This window comes from Dermacentor andersoni, chromosome 5 (assembly GCF_023375885.2).
Source record: "Dermacentor andersoni chromosome 5, qqDerAnde1_hic_scaffold, whole genome shotgun sequence".
NCBI classification, from domain to species: Eukaryota; Metazoa; Arthropoda; class Arachnida; order Ixodida; family Ixodidae; genus Dermacentor; species Dermacentor andersoni.
Genome location: NC_092818.1, coordinates 176,860,562 through 176,885,045, shown reverse-complemented (window position 1 = coordinate 176,885,045; position 24,484 = coordinate 176,860,562). Strand labels below are relative to the sequence as shown.

Genomic DNA, 24,484 nt, shown 5'->3' with positions numbered 1-24,484 from the left:
CCTTTGTAATCATCTCAATAAAAACCTATTCTAATTTGCCGGATTGAACTCTTAATTAGATGGGCACCTTCTCTAGCTTCTACAGCAACGTGCTACGATAGAGAGAGAGAGAGAGAGAGAGAGAGAGAGAGAGCAGAGCACGATCACGAAGAAAACGAGCGCGGTAGAAGGAATGGCACAGGGAATTAAGTAAACAATAAAATATAAAATAAGGGCAGCAGAGGTTAGTAGGAACGCGTAGAAAGAGAGAGATTGAAATACATGCACTCGGAGATATAGAAAATAACGGTGGCACGCCATTACTCTCCGAGATCGTGCCACCGATGGCGTTTCCGGCCGGTAGGCATCGAAAGAGCTCTTCCCGATAAGCGACAGCCGAGCCGAGTGACATCGTCGTAGCTCTGGGCGCGGAGGGCAGGCAGAAACAGGAAACAGAGAAGTACGGCTACTGGCCCCGCGTATTAACGACAGCGACGGCGAAAAGAGAAACCCTCGTTCTGAGGGGAAAAAAAGAAAAAAAAAGGAAAGCAGAAATATCTGTTCAAAAGCAGATAAAGCATTGTACGGAGGAGTGGGACGAGAGAGAAACTACGTCAGAGCGGTGCGGCAAGATGCATTGTCCTGGTGTTAGATTCTCCTCTTTCGACGAAATTGATCTCCGACGCTGCCGCTGACTCGTTACCGAAGAGTAACGACTGCCGCACACGGAAGGGCGCTGACACTGCGCTAATTAAAAGAGGTCTGACTCCTACATATTTCACTGCGATTAAATCGTGCTGTAAGAGGGCCCGGATCAGCAGTCGCGCGCAGCAGCGACGTCGAAAGACGACGATTTGTCGCCATTATAACAGACGGACGTTTAACCTCTGGAAAGTTCGATTAGCTGCTGTAATCTTGCCCTGATAACTTTTGTCTCATAGGAACAGCACGAAACAACCTTTTCTTCCCTGAATAGATTGCCGGCCTATAAGTGTATTAGGCCTAGTGGGAGCGCGCGGCCTATGAGTCATTGTACGCATTCTAGTGGCCTGCTTAGAACGATTTCTCGTATTCTTAAGGTGACGCCAAAGGTACGAGGCTATGCTCTTACGCAGCTGTTTTATTTTGATGGCAACTGTAAGGTCACAGTGCGCGTTCGTGCCATCGTGCTGTCCTAGTATCGACTGCGATTGCGTAGATCGTGTACCCAGTCAGAAGGCCTCCAGAGAAATGCAGCGCATTTGGCTACAAAAACTACTTAGCCAAGTGGACGCACTGTCACACTCTGCTCAGTCGGCTCTGCCTGAAGACACAGCGCAGCATTCTGGTATTCCGCGGCTGGCAGTAGAGTCGCCCACACACGCATTAGCGTTCATGCCGTGGAGCTGTATGTACACCACACCGTTGTGCATGCGCTGGTCTGAATGGAAGGGACAATAAACGTCAGGCGAAGTTTTCCTAAATCTATTCGGTGCTGACAAACTGAGACACTTTTCAGTTGGTCTCATCTCGTGCATCATCGAGCTGTGATGATTGTCACGCCACTGCTGGCGATCATCGTCGTGGTAGCGTTTGAACGCGAGAGCATTAAGGGAGCAACTGGAGCGACACTGAGACACTTTTCAGTTGGTCTCATCTCGTGCATCATCGAGCTGTGATGATTGTCACGCCACTGCTGGCGATCATCGTCGTGGTAGCGTTTGAACGCGAGAGCATTAAGGGTCCAGTGTCGCAGAAAATTCGGTGACGGGCGTCGTTGCTGCAAAAGGATTTTCGAATCACCCTTCCCCAGGCCCTCCATGTAGCGCAATGAAGCTGCTGAACTAATTGAATTTCTCAAGCTAAATTACTTAGTGAAATCGTAAAGTACGGCTTAAACACAACCTACAGACAAGATAGCGTCGGATTGTAATTCGACTATACGAGAAAACACAATTCTGTTACGCGAAAACTCAAAGAAACCCCTCTTCCAGCGTTTCTACCATTCGTACACCTGCCACGGCGTCCGCCATTTGTGCGCGCCGGCGCGTGGCTATCTTAGAGGACCGGGGCAGCGCGCCCTGTTTCTTGCAATACCTCCAGATGGCGCTCGCCTCTGCCGCGTCGCGGCCCACCCAAGAGGCCGTGTTTGTACCAGAGAGCCCGCCTTCGTGCATAGCATTCGCGGCCAGCGATTTTCGGTAAACATTACGGTTACATACGCTCCAGTTGCCGGAAACTGTGAGAAGCAGTAAGGGATCTTTGAATGCTATCTTGTTCCACTCTTTAAGGCGAAGCTTAAGCGTCTTGCACCTTTTTGAAGCGAATGGTATCTCTTGTAGAGCCTCACGACTGTCCCTTCAAATCAGGAGTGGTCATTTCCTGCGTTTTACAAAGGAGTCAATTAAATTTAACAAATGAATGCCTCTGTTTCTTCATTTGCTGTGTGTCACGTCTGCCTAGGAGAAATTGAGGCGCTACCACTGCTTGGTACAACGTTCCACTCGCCGTGATAGGAATGGCATGCCCTGCTGTATTCACAATAAGCTTTCCAATTGCTCCGATGCGGCAGATTTACCTAAAGTACTTCATTAGCGATAAGTATTTAGTCGTCGATGCTATTGTCGGGACACATAAAACAATGAAGGATGACACGATTGAAAGTCCGCTCAGCGTTCACGTGCCACTGTTGTTCTTTCGGGTACGAACTCCAACGAATGCAGAGTTATAGCTATTCGGTCGAAATGAAAGCTGCTGCGGAATTAATACATATGCGCCGCACCATCGTCCGGAGTACCGAGGTCTGTCGCTCTCATGGTACTATCTCGTTTATTCCGGCCGCCTTGCTTCCTCAAACGCTCGGTTGCTCAGGCTCCTCTATCGGAACCATATTTCGTTCACACGCCTATCATCCGCAAAATCCTATGCAACACCCGGTGCTTCGCTCGTAGGCCCCGAAGGCAGGAGCGTCTCGTCAACGTTAATATCTCTTCCGCGGCTCTATGTTCTTTCTTTTCGCTGAGCAGTCCGGCCGTTTTTCGCAATTTCGTGCTCCCGCAGGAAGACATCACCCGGAGCAAAGACTCTTTCTACTTTGCCCCGTTGAAGCCCAGCACGTCGGTACGCAGAACGGACAAGGATGCAAAGACATAGCCGCACTTCATCCCGTCTCTTTATGGATTTGGCGCAGACGTACGCGGAGAGGGATTCCGGAAGCAGCAGGCACGTGCGGCCGTGTGATGCAATTGCCGCGGAGCGAACGTGCCCAACGAGGTGCTGGACCCGCAATGCTGGCGTTGCGCACCCAGCACCACGCCTGTCCCGTTATCCCGTCTGCGTTGCGTGCGTTTTGTTTACAAACCTTCCCTCTAGTTTGTCCGACGGCCTTCTTTTTTTTCTTCTTTTTGGCTCTCCGGTGGTACTTTCATTTTTCTTTACTGCTTCCTTCATTTCTACTTGTCGTTTGGGGTGCGCATGTCGCGGCGTTATCTCTACCGACGTGCTCTCGGTGTTGTATGTACGGGGACTTGCTCTTACGTTTCTCTAGTTTTTATTTTGTCTTGTGTAACGGTGTGTGGTTCCGGATGGTTTGGGAGGGGGGGAGGGAAGGGGGTTAAAAACAAGGCAGAGCATGTGGATGGTGGGCCTTTCGCCGCGGATGCCGGAAGCGGTGACACGCGCGCGCTGGTGTGGTCGACGTTATAAATTCCGCAGTACGGGCGGCGTGAAATAATTACTACAGGACACAGGTAAGGCCACTGCGAGAAAGCGCCACGACAACGATGAGACAGATAAAATGAGTGAATTGCGCTCCGCCACGACCGGTGTGTGTCGTTGCGCCTTTTTGCGCAACGGCGTTACGCTCAGTTATTAACCAAGTACCCGGCGAGAACGTAGTTTGTTTTTCCTCAGAGTAATTAGTACGGAGCGAGAAAGTAAAGTGAGAAGACAAGAAAACAGTCGCAATAAACGTGGATGGAACGCGCAAGTTTTCCATGGTTAGTACCGCTAGCGATAACGTGCGATCGTGAACCTGGCCTGGTCATGTGCAAGTAGTGTTTGGATGCTACCGTCACCACGGCGCTGGCGTTGCGCACATTTAAGATTTGTTTGGATGCAAACGCGCATTGAAGGCTGAATTTTTGACGTCAGCGCCACGTTCTCGCTCGCTAGCCTATTGCGTTTTCAGGAGGGCAGCATTAATGGTCCCGTGAAGCTATCACAATTCAAAATTTTCAAGGTAATACAGGTTCACTTTTGGTGGCTGCAACAGTCGGCGCTATTATATGGCCAAATCATTGCGTCGCACTGCCACTTGGAGCAAACATAATGACATCGAACATACTTCTTGCACTCTTTTGCAACTTTCACATTCACAAATGCTTATGCATTTCTGATTGGAATGGCTGATAGGGCCGAGTGCAATGCCTGCGGTGTCGAGGAAACTATAGAACACCTACTGTGCTACTGCCCATCTTATGAAAATGAAAGGCAAGACCTCTGCACAGCTCTCAATCAGCTAGATGGAAAGCCGTTCACCTTGAACAAGATCTTGGGATCATGGCCTCGCATATCACAGCTACAAAAGGCCACAAAAGCGCTGCTGCGATATTTGAAAGCGACCGGATTGAGTCAGCGTCTTTGATCCGGACTGAGTGACCGACTGATATCTCCAGTGGACTTTCTCTCTCTTTTTTTTAAAATCTTTCCGTCCCCCTTTCCCTTTCCCCAGTGTAGGGTAGCCAACCGGGCTCAGTCCTGGTCAACCTCCCTACCTCTCATTTATCATTTTCTCTCTCTCTCTCTTTTGCAACTTTAGTGGTGGTGCTGGTGAAACAAAATCGAGAGTGGCCGCTGATGCCGTAGAGCAACTTCCGCGAAAGGAGCGCACCTCAAGCAACATTGTTGTTTGCTAATTCACGAGAGCATTTCGTGAATGCAAAGGGAAGCTACCGCTTATATTCTCCGTAATTTTCATTACGGTAACTAACAGGTCGAATAAATTAAACATAGGTGCAGGTTGTTTTAGGCGTAAATGACCGTTGTTGAATTTAAATCTAACAATGTTTGTAGCACCGCCCGATGATCGCTTTACATTCTGTTGAATACGGGCTCCAATATGCAGCTGAAGGGTTTTTAATAATATGACGCTGATATCTGGTCATTTTAGCAACAAGTGGGCGATTTATTGTAGAATAATATTGCGCTAAGGACATGTGTTGTGGTCTATTCGGGCGTCCACACATGGCTTAAGCCATTTTGATTGGTTAAGGCTGCGCCAAAAGTCACTAAACGCACGAAAGCTAAAAAAAATATGCTACTTACAGAGTTAGGCGTGTTTTATTAAACTCAAGTCCACGCACACCTTATTTACCAAATGGGAAGAGGGGGGAGGGTAGTCCTTTATACTACTGGACTGACCTGCGCATACTTGTACTTCGAATAATTTATAAATTTCGTCCACATTATAGCTATGATTGTGGGAAGCAATCTCTTCACTGGTTCTCGCACTATACAGTGTTCATTTCCACACTAACATTGTTTCCTTGATATTCATAGACACGTCTGAGTGCTTAGCTTTTACTTTGCTTCATTTCCGCCCCTTTATTTAATGCAGCTCAATCTGCAATGCTTGTTGCACATTTTTCAACTATAGTACGCCAGCGTAGCAACTGTCGACGAAGATACGTAGACACATGCGAGCTTGCATAAAAAGAAATCTTTACGTCGGAGTTTGAGGCTTTCAAACGTCGCCAAATGATGCACGTATGAAAATAACACAAGCATTTTCCTTCCTGCCTTTTGAAACGCCAAGCAGTGTCGCCTTCAAAAACGCTACCGCAGAGACAAAAGGTCACCTCGACGCGTGGCGGCCTTGTCGTCAAACTCAGGCCGAACACACGCTGCGTGTCGTGTACGAAATAAAAACGCTCGCTCGACGTTTCTAGCTCCTGGGACAATAAATTCGCTCCGCGTCAGGGCAAGACGCGACTCAAGAGGCCCCCGACTTGACTCAATAATTCACCCCGTCGGAGACCGGGGTTGCTGCTGCGATATTGATGAGTTGGACCCTGGGACGCAATCCGTGGGATGGTGTCTCTGCTCAGTGCAGCCTGTAGATGGCTGCGTTCTGCGTGCTTCTTTCTTAGCATGCTGAGGGTGTTTGGAAGCACTGGTTCCTCTGCGAACAAGAAGAAATAGGTATCAATGAAAAAGCTGACCTTTTGAATTCGTAGAAAAGTTCTGCGAGTTTACTGGTCATATTTATAACATAAAATAGCAATATATATATATATTATATATATATATATATATAATAAAGAAAACGCCAGTCCACTGCAGGAAGTAAAACAGTATCATGCGAAGAAGCAAAATGTCACGGGGAGCTTAAAGCGCATGAAGTTTGGTAAAATCTAGGTGATGAAATTGCTGGAGAGTGCTGCCGATGTATGAAGGATTAGTTCATCTTATAGAAGGGTTTGGTTCTATAATTGTCAAAGGAAATAAAGTAAGGCATTCTATTTTTAAATCTCGGAGGCTTTTCCTTTTTTGCTAGTGCAGAAAAAGCGGTCCAAGGAAAGTGTCAGGAAGCTACATGTATGAAGAAAATCTCCTGCTAATGCAACACCGCTGAAAGATGAAACATCCTTGTGGAGAATTTAGCCTAGAAGTGGCTAAGTTTAAGAAAGTTTATGAGTAAAATATTGTCGGAAGAAAGCACTAATCTCAGAAAGGATTCATTTGTCTGATAAGCGAGAAAATATGTTTGCAAAGAAGAACCGCGGCAAGGTGGGAAAGGTTCATTTTCATATAGTTATGATGTTCGTCAAATATTTACCCCTATGCACACGAGCCAGAAGAGAGAGAGAGAATTGCAGGACATTAGTGCCACTAGGCCGGGAAATAGTTCTTATTCTGTGATCAGACACTCTTCAATCAGAAGATGACCTAAGATGCCAAAGCGTTTGCAGGTTTGAGGATGAAATGGCAGAGACCTTAGTTTGTTCGAGGCTTGGTTCATCGTGAAAAATAATTGTGTTGATAGAATGATTGACGAAAGGAAGAAAACCTGAGTTTTTGTAGCACTCCTGGCCCACCGCACAAACCCTACGAACGTGATTCAAGCTTAAACTACAGTTCCTCATATATAAAGGCAGAAAAAATTAAAAGCGAGAAATAAAATAAAATAAAACTGCCGTTTGAAAAGGCAAGTACTGTACAGGATGGAAGAAAAAAAAAGCCGCTTGATTTTCATACATGCACTTCAGAGACCTTTCTTAGGAAAGAAGTAAATCGGGCAACAAAGACAAATCGCTGTAGATAGCAAATTTCTGACACGTTCTTAGAAATCAGCAGAGGCCTTTCGCCCGTCAACGTGTTTTAGTTCATGACAGTGACACCAACTTTGCGCTGTATATTTGCTTTTGCATACACTGCCTTTGTTCTTTCTTTTCAGCCGCCTCCTACTCATAGATTCCGGCCTAATAGGTATTTTATTACTGCGCTAGTCGCAGATTTTGTAATTCCCGCATTCTTGCCCGCCCAATTTTGCCAAAAGCCCGCCAGATGCGCGACAATCCTTTCTTTCGCGAGGATCAGGACATTTTCTCAATCTATTTCTACGTCATCTCACAGTGTGTTTTTAAGCTTGAGCTGATTGCGACACTTTTACGCAACAATGATATCAATCTAAGGACCAAAGCCTTCGCAATATCTTACGATAGTGAAAATCACAGGCGGAGTTATTGTTGACGCGAACGCTGGTCACCGCTAGCCGTCCTTACCATAGATCCCGCTTTTTTTTTATTGTGAGTACGTCTTTGTCATCTCCTTGCTTGCAAGCTGTGCAAACTTAAAAAGGAACACGCTCTGTTGGAAATTGTGCTCTAGTTAGCGAATACTGGTTCAAAATTGCAGCAACATTATATTTATGAATAAAGGGAACTGCTGACGAAATGCTCAAATTTTATTTCTGCCTTTCCTGACGACGTGTCCTTTTGGCATAGGGCTGTAAGTGATGCTTTCACGCAATTTTACTTAGCAGAAAAACCCACTTAGTGCGAAGGCCTGCTCAGCTCTCGGGTGAAAAGAAAAATCCCAGGTGGTCTTGTTACGCAAGCACCGAAGTAGTCGAGCTTTCTCGAGTGTCGAACTCGTTTTTATCTCTTTGATGCGAGAGCATCAAAATGCGCCGACGTCGACGGCAGAAATGCGCTTGGAGTGTCCATATAACTGCAATCCGTTAGCGACAGTGAGTTTCGAACCTACAGCCCCACGTTCAGAAGCCGAGTGTCGTACTCACTGGGCCAAGTGAGCGCCTCCACTCCTGTTAGCAGACCTGTGAATTCTGCGTTATGACATCGCGCTACTTGGATCGATATTTCAATCTCCAAGCCCGGCTTGATGAAAGCGATGACGTCAAAATCACTGCAGCTTAGTCGGGAGCGTCTCCATTAGATTCTGTTGCAGTCGGGCAAAGTAGCAGGACGTCACGAATCGAAGTCCACCGACCTTGTGCTATCTAGGAGCCGTTTGCCTAGCGTGTCAACGCGCTCGATTGACCGCGAGGAGTTCATAACTCGAAAGATCGCTCACCGGTGTTCATTTGGACATTAATGCTTTCGCATTCACAGTTCATGAGAGCGCTTAGGTTTCCCCGGATTCTTTTTATCTATTTCATGATATCTTGTGCAGTTTTTTTCCTAATACATCAAACCAGAGTGTTGTGTTACACTTGTGGATTTTCGTCGATGCTTGCTCCAATTAAATCTTTAGAGAGAACTGCAGCTGAAGACGCAAGGTTATATTTCTTCCTCATGTTGGTACTTCGTACGTGATAATCGCTCAGCGTCATATTTCTGGGGCTACATTTGTATATCATTTTTTCTTTCTTTACAAAAAGCAGTTTGATGTATAGATAGTTTACATTTTTCGCGAAAGCAGAAAGCGCGCTCCATCATTAAGTAGTTATAGTATCTTGTTAAATTTGCTTATGAATTTCGTACCATATGCTAGCTCTTCACCATATTGTCATTATTGTAAGCGAATCCGTAGTTACAAGGAAAGCGAGCGCAAACATTATCAACGATGAAAGGACTCAAGCTGAATAATTAACGCGGGTGGGGCACAGGGTCACTTAACTAGAGAAGAAGAAGGCGCTGTAGCCTGTGTTGTCACGAACACATAAGTTAATGTGTTACAGGTCCGCGGAAACAATTCGCTCATAAAATAATGAGCATATTCTTTGAAGTATTACGTTGTGAACGCCGTCGTGTTGCAAAGCGTCCTTTCTCCCTGCGCGATGAGCTATCAAGAACGTGTATAGCAAGACAAACGAAGATAAGCGGTGAAAAAAATATCTGCGACGGCGAGCTTTATAGAGCGAACTGCGAAATTACCTTATAGATTCTTCGGCTCGCAGGGATTTCTGAATAGCGCGCAATTCATTTGACGAAAAGCTTTTTTCTCCCTTTATCCTATCAGAACACTTGGAGCCAGAGCTCATGAGTAGGAAGTGTGTATTTGAGGCTTTGTTCACGACGTGCACACGTATGGACACGAGTGCTGCCTGCAGATGTGTAGAGAACTTGTGATGTCGAAGGCAAACTAACTTTTACAAAAAGGAAAAAGAAAGAACTTGTCCTAATGTGTTTTTACTACTATTTTTACCTTTCACACCGTAATGCTAAAAACTTTGAACATTTATTGTAGAAAATGTGCAGAGAACTTGTGTACAGGCTCTAGGGACTTTTAACAAGCTTATTAGCCACCGTCAGCCACCTTACTCCGAATACAAGACGTGCAGGGTTCGCGGGCAAATTTTTGTCTGTGCTGGCGAAAGTGCTCTGCAATTTGCTGCTAACTCTCCGGGTGCATTTTCATGTTCATTTTAGTTATTGCCAACTGTTTTGTGATTAGCAGAATAAGCTGAAGTAACAGCGTGAAAGAAGCCAGAAAGTTGAGAATAAGGTGCAGAAAAACTCGGAAGTAAGGAAATGTGTGAAGTTTCTTGCCCTTCATTGGTTTTTCTCTTTCGAAAATGTAGCTTCATGGATGGATTGGTTGGTGTAGCTTCATGGATGGATGGTTCGCGACGAAACATTATTGCGGAAAGTTGCGCTGTTGCAATAGACGACCTCTCAGAGCTATGTATTCACAGTTTTTCTTTTTCTATTCCTTTAGTTCAATATGACGTCACCTGCTCGAGCACGGAGATGAAAGTGGTCGTGTTCATCAATGACTCGGCCTCTGACACATACCTCGAGAAGCTCAAGGCCTACGCGGGTGAGTCGAAGTCCTTGCCTGCGATCTTCCTGCTTCTGCCGAATGCGCACTCTTTGTTTTTCCTTGGAAAATGCTTTATTCCTTAGAAATGGTTTGTCCTTAGAAAATGCGCATGTACCCGCCTTATTAATTCAAGGGTAGTTGAACCGCCGTTGTTCTCTCATAATTGCCAGAGGCTGACTTTATTTTCATAAAATTTATTGCATTTAATGGTAAGAGACAGAGCTATAGTGATTGTTGAAAGAAAGGTTTGCTTTATGATATCAATTAAGAACGGTACCAAAATTTAGAACATCCAAGCATTAGAGCATCACGTTTGCAGCTTAGAAAGTAAACGCTCTATACAGACACGAGAATTTCATAAGACGCGTCTATTATGCGTTGCATCTTGATTCGAAGTGCGAAAATGTAGTATGAATAGGCATTTCACAACATGCATCTGAAAAAAAGAGGGGATTCGCTTCGAGCTAAAGCTTCTTGCTGAATAATGTACTAAGAGAATAATGTATTTTGCAAGAACGTTCTGCGTATTTTTATTCCAGCGCTTGTTGTCACATTTGATGTTGCTTGATCACGAGCCGTCCCGTAAATTGAAGCGCCTTCTTGAGGTTGATAAAGTGCTTTATTATTAGCGGTAATTAATACGGCACAAAAGTACGATTCATGGGACGCCATGGCATCAGCGTGATGTGCTTCTTTTTTGATTGGGACACCAAAGAGAGAGCGAGAGAGTTAGAGAGAGAGACGAAACTTTAATGTCCAGTGGTGTGGGCTACAAGCCCGGAGCGCACAATACCAAGGAGCACAGCCGACCGCAGCGCAGCTGTGCAAATCAAAGAGTACGGTGAGGACATTACCGCAAGATGTAATAAACGCCCACACATAATAACGGTGTGCTTTGCAGGAAAGTATCGCGCGTAATCTGCGGAATCAGCGAATTAATCTGCAGAAAACTAAAGTAATGTTTAACAGTCTCGGGAAGAGAACAGCCACTTAAGATAGGTAGCGAGGCACTGGAAGTGGTAAGGGAATACATCTACTTAGATCATGTAGTGACTGCAGATCCGGATCATGAGACTGAAATAATCAGAAGAATAAGAATGGGCTGGGGCGCGTTTGGCAGGCATTCTCAGATCATGAACAGCAGGTTGCCATTATCCCTCAAGAGAAAAGTGTATAACAGCTGTGTCTTACCAGTACTCACCTACGGGGCAGAAACCTGGAGGCTTACGAAAAGGGTTCTGCTGAAATTGAGGACGACGCAACGAGCTATGGAAAGAAGAATGATAGGCGCAACGTTAAGGGATAAGAAAAGAGCAGATTGGGTGAGGGAACAAACGCGGGTAAATGACATCTTAGTTGAAATCAAGAAAAAGAAATGGGCATGGGCCGGACATGTAATGAGGAGGGAAGATAACCGATGGTCATTAAGGGTTACGGACTGGATTCCAAGGGAAGGGAAGCGTAGTAGGGGGCGGCAGAAAGTTAGGTGGGCGGATGACATTAAGACGTTTGCAGGGACAACATGGCCACAATTAGTACATGACCGGGGTAGTTGGAGAAGTATGGGAGTGACCTTTGCCCTGCAGTGGGCGTAACCAGGCTGATGATGATGATCGCACGTAATGAGAAGCGATTTAATTGATCAGTGCGTGCGCTCCCGTTTCCCGGACATCCATCTCGTCGTTCGTCTCGGCTCTGTTCGCACGTTGATGTGCGATCTCGTTGCTGTTGCTAACAGCGCGACGCGAGTGAAAGCGGCTCAGCTTTGAAGAGCCGAAGTGGAAAAACTTGACGATTCACAACACCTGTTCATGGTTGTGACCAGGTCTAGTGTTGAATAGCGCTGCTTGTTTTGAATAGTGTCACTCGTCCATTGTTTTAAATTCTTTTGCCGGTGACCAGTTTTCACCATATTGCCGCTCTTATCGTTTGGCTCTAGACGCTTCTAGTGTATCTAAAATTTCTTGAATATTGTCGTCTGCTAGATAGCGAAAGAGTGCTGTATAATCAGGCTGCGCTCTCGACGCAACTTCTGCGCGTACATCTCGAACGTAAGTGAGTGCAAGCGATCCCTCTAGAATATATAGGGATACAGGTACAAATTAATCCTGAGCCCTCTACCAGGTGTACCTCATAATAATATTGTGATTTGGCCACCTAAAACCTCAGCCTTTAATCCATACTTTTTATAAGTGTTTGCTCCTTCACTGCCACCATGACGTGACAAACGACCTTAACTATTCGCCTTAACATTTAGAATATATCAACTGCTTTAGCTTTATCTATTTCATCTTCTCGCAGCAGCCTTTTTGTTCATAATCTGTATCTGCTCTTGCAGTTGTTCATTAGATGTTGAGATATTCGTCATATAGCTCAGTCGCTTTTCACCAGTTTCGTGTTTAGGGCCACGGACCCAGCAACCCGTGCACAGAACTCTTCAGCCACTTGAAGTTCCGAGCGGAGTTGGTAGAGGGCCAGAGCAGCGAAGGGCTTCCTTTGATGCGGAGATGAGCGAAGACCCCTAACCGTTCTCCATATGTGCGAGAGCGATTTTCGGTGATCAAGCGACTGACAGGAAGTTTTCCATCGCTTATCTTCCAATTTATCCATGCGACGCTGAACTTTTTTTGTATGCGTCGTGAAGCCCTCAGATCCAAGACGGACTTCGTGCGCCGATACCTCCTCTCCGCCTGTCGGCGTGCCGCACGCAGCCTCTCCAGTTCCATGTCCAAGTCTGTTCGCCTTGCTGACCTTGTAGGCGAGCAGATGGATGTTTTCAGTGCTTCTGCGATTGCTTCTTCGATAGTGTGTGAAAGGCCTTCCCGACATGTGTCATCCATATCCTATCCATATCCATATCCAGCATTGAATGACATCCCTGAGACACGTGTACCAGAAATGAACGTGCTATTTTCACTCGAAGAGCTTGATGCTGCGTTGGCGACCTGCAGGCGTTCTTCGTCACCAGGACCTGATGGCATCACATACGCTGCCCTATGCCACCTTGGACGTGACGCACGTGATGAGCTGCTCAACTACTACAGTGAGTTTTGGCAGAACGACGTCGTTCCTAAACAATGAAAATCGAGCCGCTTGATCCCCATTCTGAAACCTGGAAAGGCTCCGCTTGAGCTCTCATCATATCGTCCGATTGCGCTTTCGAGTTGCTCGCTTGGAATGGTACCTAGAACGATTCAACATCTATCCGGACGCCATGACAGGCTTTCGTCGAGGTCGCACGTTCATCGACAACGTCATTGACATCGTAACTTGGGTCCAAAATCAAAAAAGCCTCAAGCGCCTATCTGCGGCACTTTTTCTAGATATAAAAGGAGCATACGGCAACGTCGCCTATGAGGCCATACTGAACTCACTTGAGGCTGTTGGAGTTGGTGGCCGGATATATAAATGAATTCGGGACTATCTAACTGAGAGGCGTTTTTTCTTACAGACCGATGACGGCCCAACTTCAGTCCATTACATCTACCGTGGTGTGCCACAGTGTGGGGTGTTGAGCCCTGTTTTGAGCCCTTGTTGTGTCGCTTGTGGCTGGGAGTTGCGTTCAAGAACGCATACTCCTACCGTATGGGAATGGCCGAGAGCCCGATGTGCGACTCCTGCGAGTGCGAGGAGACCATCGAGCACCTATTGTGTACCTGCCCTCGCTACGACGTCCAATGCCTCTTTCTGGGGGCAACTTTACGCCGACTGGACTCGAGACCGTTCACCGAGTCAAAGATACTCGTACCGTGGCCACACCCGTCACTGGCTCGATAAGCGATTCGTGCACTAGTGCAGTACTTGAAGTGCACCGGCTTAAGAGACCGTTTATAGTGTCCTTGTCTATGAAGTCCCTCCCACACGTACTCAGTGCTTACTCTCTCCCTTTCTTCCTCTTTCTATTCCCCCTTCCCCCACCTCCAGTGTAGGTTAGCAAACCGGATGCTGTTATGGTTGACCTCCCTGCCTTCACTATCCTTGTTTTCTCTCTCTCTCTCTCTCTCTGTCGTGTTTAGGGCTGCCTCGGTGCACCTAAACAGCAGCAACGATCCCCATCGCGGGAGACCACATGATCCAGACACACGCAGCTGTAGACTCTCTCCGAGCACTCATTCAGCCTCTGTCAAGGATCCCCGATCATCATTTGGCCTCCCTACTAGCCGAGAGACCTCAAGCGGCATATTCAAGAGTGATTGGCGCTCATCAAGAGTGCATGCTGTCATCTTATACAACGGCGGGGAAGCCTTCATCTCCCCTGTGGTGCCTGCGACAGCCTCAAGTGAATTTTGCTATTCCCGTAATTACAAAGAAGGCCTATCATCCATCGCCGGCTTTAAAGCAACTGACGCTCCTATCACAGAACCAGAACATATCATGTGTGCATACATATACAGGCCGACGGTGCGACCTCACCTACCAACTCAACTGCCGCATTCGTCGTTCCAGCTATGCAGGCTACAATTAAATTCACATTGTCACACATGACTACATCTACGTCGGCAGAACTTGCAGCTCTCCATGCCGCTATGACGTACGTCACCGAAGAGCCGATAGAGAAATGAGTCGTATTTTGTAACTTTAAGGCAGCTCTTCACAGTATCATGTTTGCATTACATCACTGAACTTACTAGCAACATGATATCCGACATCAGGGAAGTACACTACCATGCTCTGGAAACAGGGCACAGCATAATCTTTCAAGGGATTCCTGCTCACGGTGGCATCGTCGGCAAAAATATCTTTGGCGAGGCGGCACGCTGCCAGGGAACTTCGTCTGCTTGCATGCAAAAAGTAACAAGATTTCAGGAGTTCAAGCGCCTTCAATTGCCGATTGCATAAGCTGGACCCTATGATACGGCAACAACTGCCATCTAGCCTTTGCCGCCGCGAAACAACCTTGCTGTGCCGCTTCTGGCTGGGAGTGGCGTCACGAACACTTACTGCAATCGTATGGTAATGGTTGAGAGCCCGATCTGCGACTCCTGCAGGTGCGAGGAAACCATCGAGCACCTATTGTGTATCTGTCCTCTCTGCGACGTACAATGCCTCTCTCTGCGGACAACTTCAAACCGACTGGACTCGAGACCATTTTCGTAGTCAAAGATACCCGCGCCGTGGTCACACCCGTCACTGGCATGAAAAGAAAAAATTAAATTATCGGCTTTTACTTGCCAAAACCACTTTCTGATTATGAGGCACGCCGTACTGAAGGACTCCGGAAATTTCGACCACCTGGGGTTCTTTAACGTGCACCTAAATCTAAGTACACGGGTGTTTTCGCATTTCGCTCCCATCGAAATGTGGCAGCCGTGGCCGGGATTCGATCCCGACACCTCATGCTCAGCAGCCCAACACCATAGCCACTGAGCAACCACGGCAGGTCAGGCACGAAAAGCGATTCGTGCACTAGTACACTACTTGAAGTGTACCGGCTTAAGAGACCGTTTAAGGTATCCCTGTGCAAACTCCCACGTGCGCACAGTGCTCACACTATCCCTCTTTCTCTCTTTCTATTCACCTTTCCCTCACCCCAAGTGCAGGGTAGCAAACCGGGTGCTCGTCTGGTTGACCTCCCTGCGTTTCCCGTCCTTGCTCTCTCTCTCTCTCTCTTCGCACAATTTCAGTCGTCGCATCACACGTGGATTTTAGTTCCGCGCGTGGAAGAGTCGAGTAAGGATGCCACGTGAGAATGGGAAAATGTTGTAACTCACCAACTAAGTTTTTTTTTCAGCATGCCCAGGCTCCGCGCTTTCGAGCCCTTTGCATTTCCAGAGTGTCTTTTCTACGTATCTTTTCGGTAAACGTTGTAGAATTATCGAACTAACAAAATCAACGACCATGGTATCCAGAGACGTGCAACAGTCTATTGCTTATTTACCAGCCTTAGTGCGACCATAGTGCAGTGAACCGTTTTTCCGTAAAAAGATGATTTTGATCGAACTTTCTTCTGACATTTATTGCGCCCCTGAAGCAGATCAAATGCAGTGAGGTGTTGGAATGCTACTTGAACGTGAATTCACTGGCCTCAAAATAATATGATTGACTCTTGCGTATTTTACGCAGCAGCGTTAAGTCGTATATTTATGGGGAAATCTGCCAGTCGATTTGGGTCAACCATTTTCATCGCCACAGATCTGCATACACGTTTACTTATTTGATTACGTGTGAGGTAGTATGTTGCATGTTCAGCATATGCATGATATAATTTATATCTATCAGTAAAGCTTTAGACTTTACATCATTATCACCCAGAATATCGTGCCTTCTCTTCAGTGCAGCGGCTAAACGAACTGCTGAACATTGTCAAGTATACCCCATTAGCTGTCGTGGTACACAAATTTAGGCTTGTATTTTATTGCTGCGTATTGATACAAGCAACACTGGTAAGTCAAAGGGCAATGCAACATCAGTGGCACGATTGTGTCTGACCACCTTGCCGAATAGCGTTTAAGCACTAACACTTGCCTCCTCCGTGATTCTCTTCTGTTCTCCTGTAAAGCTCTCACTACTTCAAGGGGAGTGCTTTCGCAAAAAAGCTAACTTTACAACAACTTGAGAAACAAGGGGGGGTGTTTATGTTGGAGGAGGAGGCGGAGCAATCAATTGTGGAAAGGTGTTGCATAAAATGACCGAATATGATTTTTATGTTTTACGCTATCCTCTAAAAAAAAATACTTTTAACCTTTTTGGGGCACTGAATGCGTACTACCGAGACACGTTCACGCTGCCATATCCCCGGAGATCCCATTCCTTTGTTAGCGAACTGCAAAGGAACCATCGATATAAGAGGAATGAAAGGCTGCACGAAAAAAGAAAACCAACCTTGCGACGCTCATCTCCCCTAGGTGCAGAATATGATCATTTAAAGAAAAGTAAGGCTGGGGCAGGCAGAATGCATTCTGTGATAGCCTTCGATCTGCGTCCTTTCCTAACGCTAGTAGTAATCTCGATCCAGTGTTGGCCTCAGATGGGCTTGCTGTTTTTCTGTTGCGCTGTTTATTTTTCTCCGCCCATTTTTCTTTCCGTTGACAAGGCAGGAGTCGCAGTCTTCTATGTTGTGGCTGCATGCCTTAAGCTCTGCCTCAGTGTCCCGAATTGGATGTGTATTGACGCACTGAAGCTGGTCGCGCGCAAACGCAAACGCTGATGTGCCCAGACACAATATCCAAAGGATGTTCGTCGATGTCGTCCTTTTCTAGCTGACCTCCAAAGTGGAGCCGGTCAAACGCGACATGAGAAATAAAAATTACCGTTTACTGCTTAAGGTAAACACGCAAAGAAGTAGCCTATTCGAATGACGAACACGCAAGTTAACTTTTATTCTACAGCTCTTGATAATTACGTTTCAAAGCAAATTCGGTGCTCTGATAGAGGATGCGTTGCTGCCTCTTCTATGATATTGATACTGAGATCGCCGCTGTACATTGGCTTTCACCGCCTTCACAGAAAAACGATCGTGAAAGCCCCTTAACAGCTTCATTGAAAAACAGGCACTGAAGCTATACATGCATACATACATACATACATACATACATACATACATACATACATACATACATACATACATACATACATACATACATACATACATACATACATACATACATACATACATACACACACACACATACATACATACATACATACATACATACATACATACATACATACATACATACATACATACATACATGATATGATATGATACGATCGATATATAGATGATATGATGTGATTGACATGCTTCTTAGGACATGATTCATAAAAGATCAGGCTCCTCGGTTAACCTTATTTCCTCTCGTTTATTACATAACAAGGGTCAGAATCCATCAGCATTGATGCCTTCAGGTAGCACGTGTGGGTTTATTGACCAGTTGCCCTCATCGAAAAAGATCACATACTAATGACGCCTGCGGCAGAAAGGATAGGCAAAGGACGCCGCGGTAGCTCAATTAGCAGAGCATCGCACACGTAATGCGAATATGTGGGATAATCCCCCGCCTGCTGCAAGTGTTTTTTTCAGCCATTTTCATTTCCATTAATGTAACATTTCTTGAATTCAATTAGTAAGTACAAGTAATTTCAGGTATGATGTGGTCCTTGATGTCATTGTTTGTTGGATTCTTATGATAAGATTATTATATATATATATATATATATATATATATATATATATATATATATATATATATATATATATATATATTATAGGTTCACATGCGACTGTAGGTGCGAGAGCATGATAGGGATGGGTCCACGCACGCCAGTGATCGCACCGCCACCACGTTATAAGCCGCACTACAGCCCTTGCGGCGACGCGCACGCACAATTATATCAGGATCGGCCTGGCACGCCACAACCTTTGATTACACGATCTGCGAGTCGGCTGAGTTTACTGGGCGAGGCGCCGACGCCAAACGTGGAGCAAGTCACAGAGAAGCTTCGCTTAACTATACAGTCCGTAGTACTTTGAGCTTTCAGCTGGATCAACGGGCGGGAATCTAGTATTGTTCCTGTATATAAAGGTCACAAAATTTTAATTACCGTATCAACAGCATGATCAATGCCGTGTCGCAAAATTTATTTCTTCTTTCACGCCGCGGAAAAGTAGAAAATTATTATACGTAACGTTGAGCAAGTGCACCTTTTTTCTAGGAGTGACTCTTGTGTTTATGAACCGTGAAAGATTTGTTATCTTAAAAGCTGTAGGCAAACGCGGAATGTCGGCTATTATCATGCTTTATTCTTCAAGTACAACGCTAAACAAAAGTCCTCTGCACTATGCTGGTAAATTCACTGCATATTCCTCACCTGCATGGCGAAAGTGAAACGTTTCGATGAATTCCTTACGTCATAGCCTGTATTGGAGTCTTTCAGAAACGCCTCTTTTACTCTTTGACATTGGAGAAGTGGCACACACCTGAATTCACTCACCATCGCTTGTATTCCCTCGATCCCTCTATGCAACTGCGGCTGTTACCAGGTCTTCCGCGAAATGAGGAAACAGTGCTGTGCCGCTTACGTTCGGGCGTCGCATTCACAAATGCTTATGCATTTCTGATTGGAATGGCTGATAGCGCCGAGTGCAATGCCTGCGGTGTCGAGGAAACCATAGAACAGGTACTGTGCTACTGCCCATCTTATGAAAATGAAAGGCAAGACCTCTGCACAGCTCTCAATCAGCTAGATGGAAAGCCGTTCACCTTGAACAAGATCTTGGGATCATGGCCTCGCATATCACAGCTACAAAAGGCCACAAAAGCGCTGCTGCGATATTTGAAAGCGACCGGATTGAGTCAGCGTCTGTGATCCGGACTGAGTGACCGACTGATATCTCCAGTGGACTTTCTCTCTTATTTTTAATCTTTCCGTCCCCCTTTCCCTTTTCCCAGTGTAGGGTAGCCAACCGGGCTCAGTCCTGGTTAACCTCCCTACCTGTCATTTATCATTTTCTCTCTCTCATTCTTTCAGAAACGCCTCGACTTGAGAAAATTGATTCGATAGTTCCAACGACAACTTTAGCGATACTGTAGGAAAATTGAGCGAAAATTTGATGACCTCGCCTGAGTTTAGTGACATGCTTGAAAAAAACGTTGGCAACAATGGTGTTAGGTTGTGACGCTGCTTCATTTCGCGTAGGAGGAAACACGCTTTAAATGTTTGCACGTGCACCTTGCGGCATAATATAGCATAGAGAAAAATAGCATTTGCCTCAACGTTTTAATTCACTCATGCTAATGCGGTAGCACGGTGAAAAATCTAACAAAATGAAATCTGGAGCTATCTCTAACGCAGTAAATATTATTTTTGATGGTGAACGGGTCGGGGCTCTGTCTCACATTGATTAAGAGGCTCAATCAACGAAATCCGAAACAAGACCATCCTACCTTTCCTTTGAATGAGGCACAAAGATGGACTTCATTAGGAGCTTAATTAGAAGCCTGCTTTTGCGTTCTTTCCGGACAGCACCACGCTGAATCATGCTTGTTTTTCTAATCGTGTCGACTTCTAATTGTTCGTTGTATCTAATTAGGTAGCAAAAGTTCCAACGTCCGCATGAACTGCTGCCGCGTTGCTGCTCTCGCTTTACGATCGGTTAGGTACTTCAAGCTAGCACTGTAATGCTAGGGCACTTAAACCATTTAAGGACTTGAATCGAGACAAAGGAAGAGCCATTAATAGGCAGGCAGCTTTTTTTTTTTTAATGTGAAACAACTTCGATGAAGACAAGCTTACCGGCATTGTAAGTTTCAAACGAAAGTCCGGCGAACACCTAGAAGAGTATTGAAAATATTGAAATGAACGTCTATTAGATTATTATGTATTTGTGTGCACTCATATTAAACAAATAGTTTTTCCCGCAGAAACCATGGGCACAGGTTTATAACAGCATAAACTTGATAGTTTATCAAGCATTCAGTTCCGTCAATTAGTCTCCATCTTCCAAGTATCCTTTGGCGTATAGCTCGCGCTGCATGTGAAGTCGTTTGTGTTATACATGTGCTTAGCTAACTGGGTCTCCTCTCGTAAACGTAGAAATATAGCTTCTCAGTGCGAGCTTCTCTGAACAAGGACCCTAGCGCTGCACGTGTACTCAAATGCACTTTGCCTTTCAACACGACACAGCTAGCTTCTCCGGCTGCCAGGGGGTGGCGACTGCTTTGAGACTTGCGGCTTGGGGCTTCACGCACTTATTCTAGCTCACCATTACCATCTTTCGATGTTATGTTCACTTGCCTGTGCTACAGTTTAGCGACGCCAGAGCCGTGTGTAGCGCAACGCGTTCGGCCCGTCGCCGTTGTTGAACGACGCGCATATCAGCTCGCAGCGCTCAGGCGACGCACGTCGGGAGGATTTCGTTCAGGCTTTCGGCCGCGGCCTCTGCTAGAAGCCGTGATCAATATTTGACAGGATTCCCGTCGCATCCGACGATGACGACGTATCTGCGCTCGCCAGGCGACCCGCGGCAGCTTCGCGACTTCGCGACCGCGCGCGCTGGAATGTTGTGAGCGTCGTGCGCCTCGTCGACCGTGAGGGATTGGGGCTTTGGGACACACAAAAGAAAAGTGATGAGCAAACCATAACGCTGTCGCGACCGCAAGCTGACTGCAAACAATTTCGCACGGCGAGTGCTCCCCGAGGATCCGTCGTTTTTCACGCTGGACTCCGAGTACTTTAAACGAACGCTTCGCACAGGCCGGCTACGAGGCATGGGATTAGGCCCGTGATTGATGCCGAGCTACCTTCCCCTCTTCGCTAGGGTCTCGGTGCGCCGTTTCTCGCTGGCACCACTTCAATAAACTTATGCTGAACAAGGTGACATTGAACGAGGAGCTGCCGCGTGACGCTGCCGAGGACGTGCAAACCCGACTTCGCTGCACAGTTCTCTGGCTATAAGCCAGTTTTGGTGTCACTTGCAAGGGATTATTCAAACTAATGAAACGATGCTTTCGGGAGGTGGATTCAAAGCTCGTGCGCTGTCAGGAGCTGCCTATGGAGAAGCCCGGCAACTGTTGCCATTATGTGGATTGGCTAGGTTGTTATTTAGTGCTTTGAAATACCCGTCTTATGTAAATTTGGAAGTAATGTTGTAAGCATTCAAACTTGCCTTAAATGCGCTTGGCGAGGTTGTTCGAAGGTTCATTAATTCGTCGGGTTTTAAAGTCAGGAAGTAACAAGTCCTATGCGAGATGCCGCAGTTGAGAGTTCGGAATTAATTTTTGACCACGGAAATTTATTAACATGCACACGCAGCTCGGTACGTGAGCGTTTTTTTCATTCCGCTTCTCGCTTCCTTCAAATATCCGCTGCCTTGGCGGTAGTCGAACCGGCAACATTGATTTTGATATAGTCATTTGAAACATTCACAAACTCGGATAAACTGTGGATCCCCCTTTGTATGCAGGCAAGTGAGAAGGGATTGCGTGTTATCTGTTTGATATATTGGAAACGAAATTGGTAGACAAGGAGAGAAGTGCTGCTACTCATTATGCGCAAGTGCCATTGGTTGCAATAATGTGACGTAGACTGTCCTGGCTGTGAGAGCAAAGAGTCAGTACTACTGAGTAAACTTGAACTGGCTTTGGTTGCACAGTGACAAGTACGAGATGTGTGAGTTAAAAAAACGTAAGAAAAAGGAATTGTAAATTAAACAACCAAAAGCACGAAAACTAAATAACACAGTTTTGATGCTCGATAATGATATTTAGAATCTTGATGAATTCCAACTTTTATCAGTGCACCATTATGGGTAGAATTTATTGAGTAGCGCTTTTCGATAAGGTATGAATGCTGCTCCTGGCCTTTCTCTACTTTGCCTGGTAGACACGAGCGCTAAAGAAATGTCATTAAATTATTATGTTTACGTGCCAAAACCAGAATCTGATTATATGAGGCAGGCCGTATAGCGGAAGAACCACTCGCGGTTCTTTAACGATAAGTTAAATTTAAATGCACTAATGTGTTTTTGTATTTCGTCCCAGAGAAATGTGGTCACCCCGACGCGAGCACTTGAGTGCGTGTCCGATATCGACGTGCCTGCGGGATCTTACTGCTGTTAGATACGCGGCCGTTTCCTGAACCTACTTCGAGTTCCCCAGATCACATCAAATCGCACCACAGCTAATTAAGGAGCGCAGAAGCACGGATACCACATTCCTGAGGCACGGCACGTGCAAATAAGTTGGCGGACCCCCCTTCGTGTGCAGCCGGTGGAGCTATTCACTGCTTGACTCTTCCCGAAAGTGAAGCGAGAGCCTGGCACTGTTGCGGGTAAAGTGGGTCCCGAAGCAAGACGGCTGTAATGCGCCGTGAAAACCTGGCGGCGTTGCCCCCATCCATCTTTTGTGACGGCGCATTGCAAGTCAGCAAGGCAAGACCGCAGGGAGAAGAAAGCCCTCGGACAAACACACGAGCAGCGACTCTCTTCGCCGGGTGTGACTCCATCGCACGGGCGCCTACCATTGGCCGAAAATGACGACACCCGAGTGGGCTCGCCGATTGGCCGAAAATGGCGTCACCTGAGCGGGCTCTCCCATTGGCCGAACGTGACGTGTCTTCGAGACACCGAAGGACTTAAAAGACGCAGACCGGGAGCAGCAAGAGAGCATTCCTAGAGCATTCCTTGGTTCATCTCTTTCGAGCTTCTTGCCACGGGCCGCAGCATCCGAGTTGCTGCCGGCCCGTAATGACTCTAGGACTGTTAATTGACTCTCACTGTAAATAATGTAAATAAACCTCCCAAGTTTTTCATCCCGACGTCCTTCTCAACTCCTACACTGCACATACGTTCTACGTGTTCTGTATGCTGCACATAATAACGCTAGTATGTGTTCCCTTGAGAAAAAATATACGAACCAAGAATTCCGTTATAAAGCCAATCTTATTCTCCACCTGTGAATGCAAATTGAAAGTGAGGACTGCACTTTAAACTCGACATTGCGGCAAGTGCACATTGGGACAGTGCACTTGTGAATTTCGCTTTGTGCGTTTCAAGTTCGAAGAATTCGGATTTTTCTGGGAGCTCGTGATTCGGACACTTTTGCTCACGGGCATACGTCGCTTTTTTACAACCGCAAAATTCGAAATCAGTTCACGTTTAACTCATCGTGATTGCTCTCGCTTTTGATGTCGACTGAGGCAAATGAATTTGGGTTCGAGACTACGCTAGTGCCGACTCACGGTGTGACGGGGAAAGGGGGGAAACTATTTTCGGCGCGCTGTTGAATGCAGCACAGACCCACTTTACTTCGATAGTTCGAGTAACCGCTCTTACATCTGCACCGCAGGTTGTCAACCACAAGTGACGCCCGGAAAGGCCACTTTCGTTTTGCCGCTGGACAACATCTACGCTTGCGGAACGACAAGAATGCACAACAAGCTCACGGTAAGCGACGTCAACTGCCAACTGTTCATAAATGCATCCTGAAGACGGAAATTAAACAGTCTAGGCAGGAATGCTAAGACTTCAAAACTTTCTGTGACTTTCTTTGGTCGCTAAACGTTCTTCATCTGCGGTGAAAATGAAAGCCACAAGTCACTTTATTTATTCGCCTCTCTACCACTATTGATGCCAGCCTAGCGTCACAGGTTTTGTGGAACCTTAGTGAGTCTGGGTTTTTATTTCTTTATTTCTCTTGTGTTGTGAAATCTCACAGGAGTTGCTCGTTTAATTCATTGCCTATATTTGAATGCAATGTAGTTATTTCTTATTCTTAGCAGTTACCTAACTCGAGTTGCC

The 24,484-nt window shown here is 46.2% G+C and overlaps 1 protein-coding gene across 2 annotated transcripts in view; it reads left to right on the top strand.

The window, feature by feature from the left end:
- Positions 1-24,484, top strand: part of qsm (Zona pelucida superfamily protein qsm) — a 268,022-nt gene that overhangs the window by 222,439 nt on the left and 21,099 nt on the right. For both annotated transcript variants that reach the window (XM_055071342.2, XM_050179296.3), the window contains 2 exons: positions 10,141-10,242; positions 24,033-24,130. In XM_055071342.2, the coding sequence (XP_054927317.1) occupies positions 10,141-10,242; positions 24,033-24,130 (200 nt within the window). The remainder of the gene's footprint in view (positions 1-10,140; positions 10,243-24,032; positions 24,131-24,484) is intronic.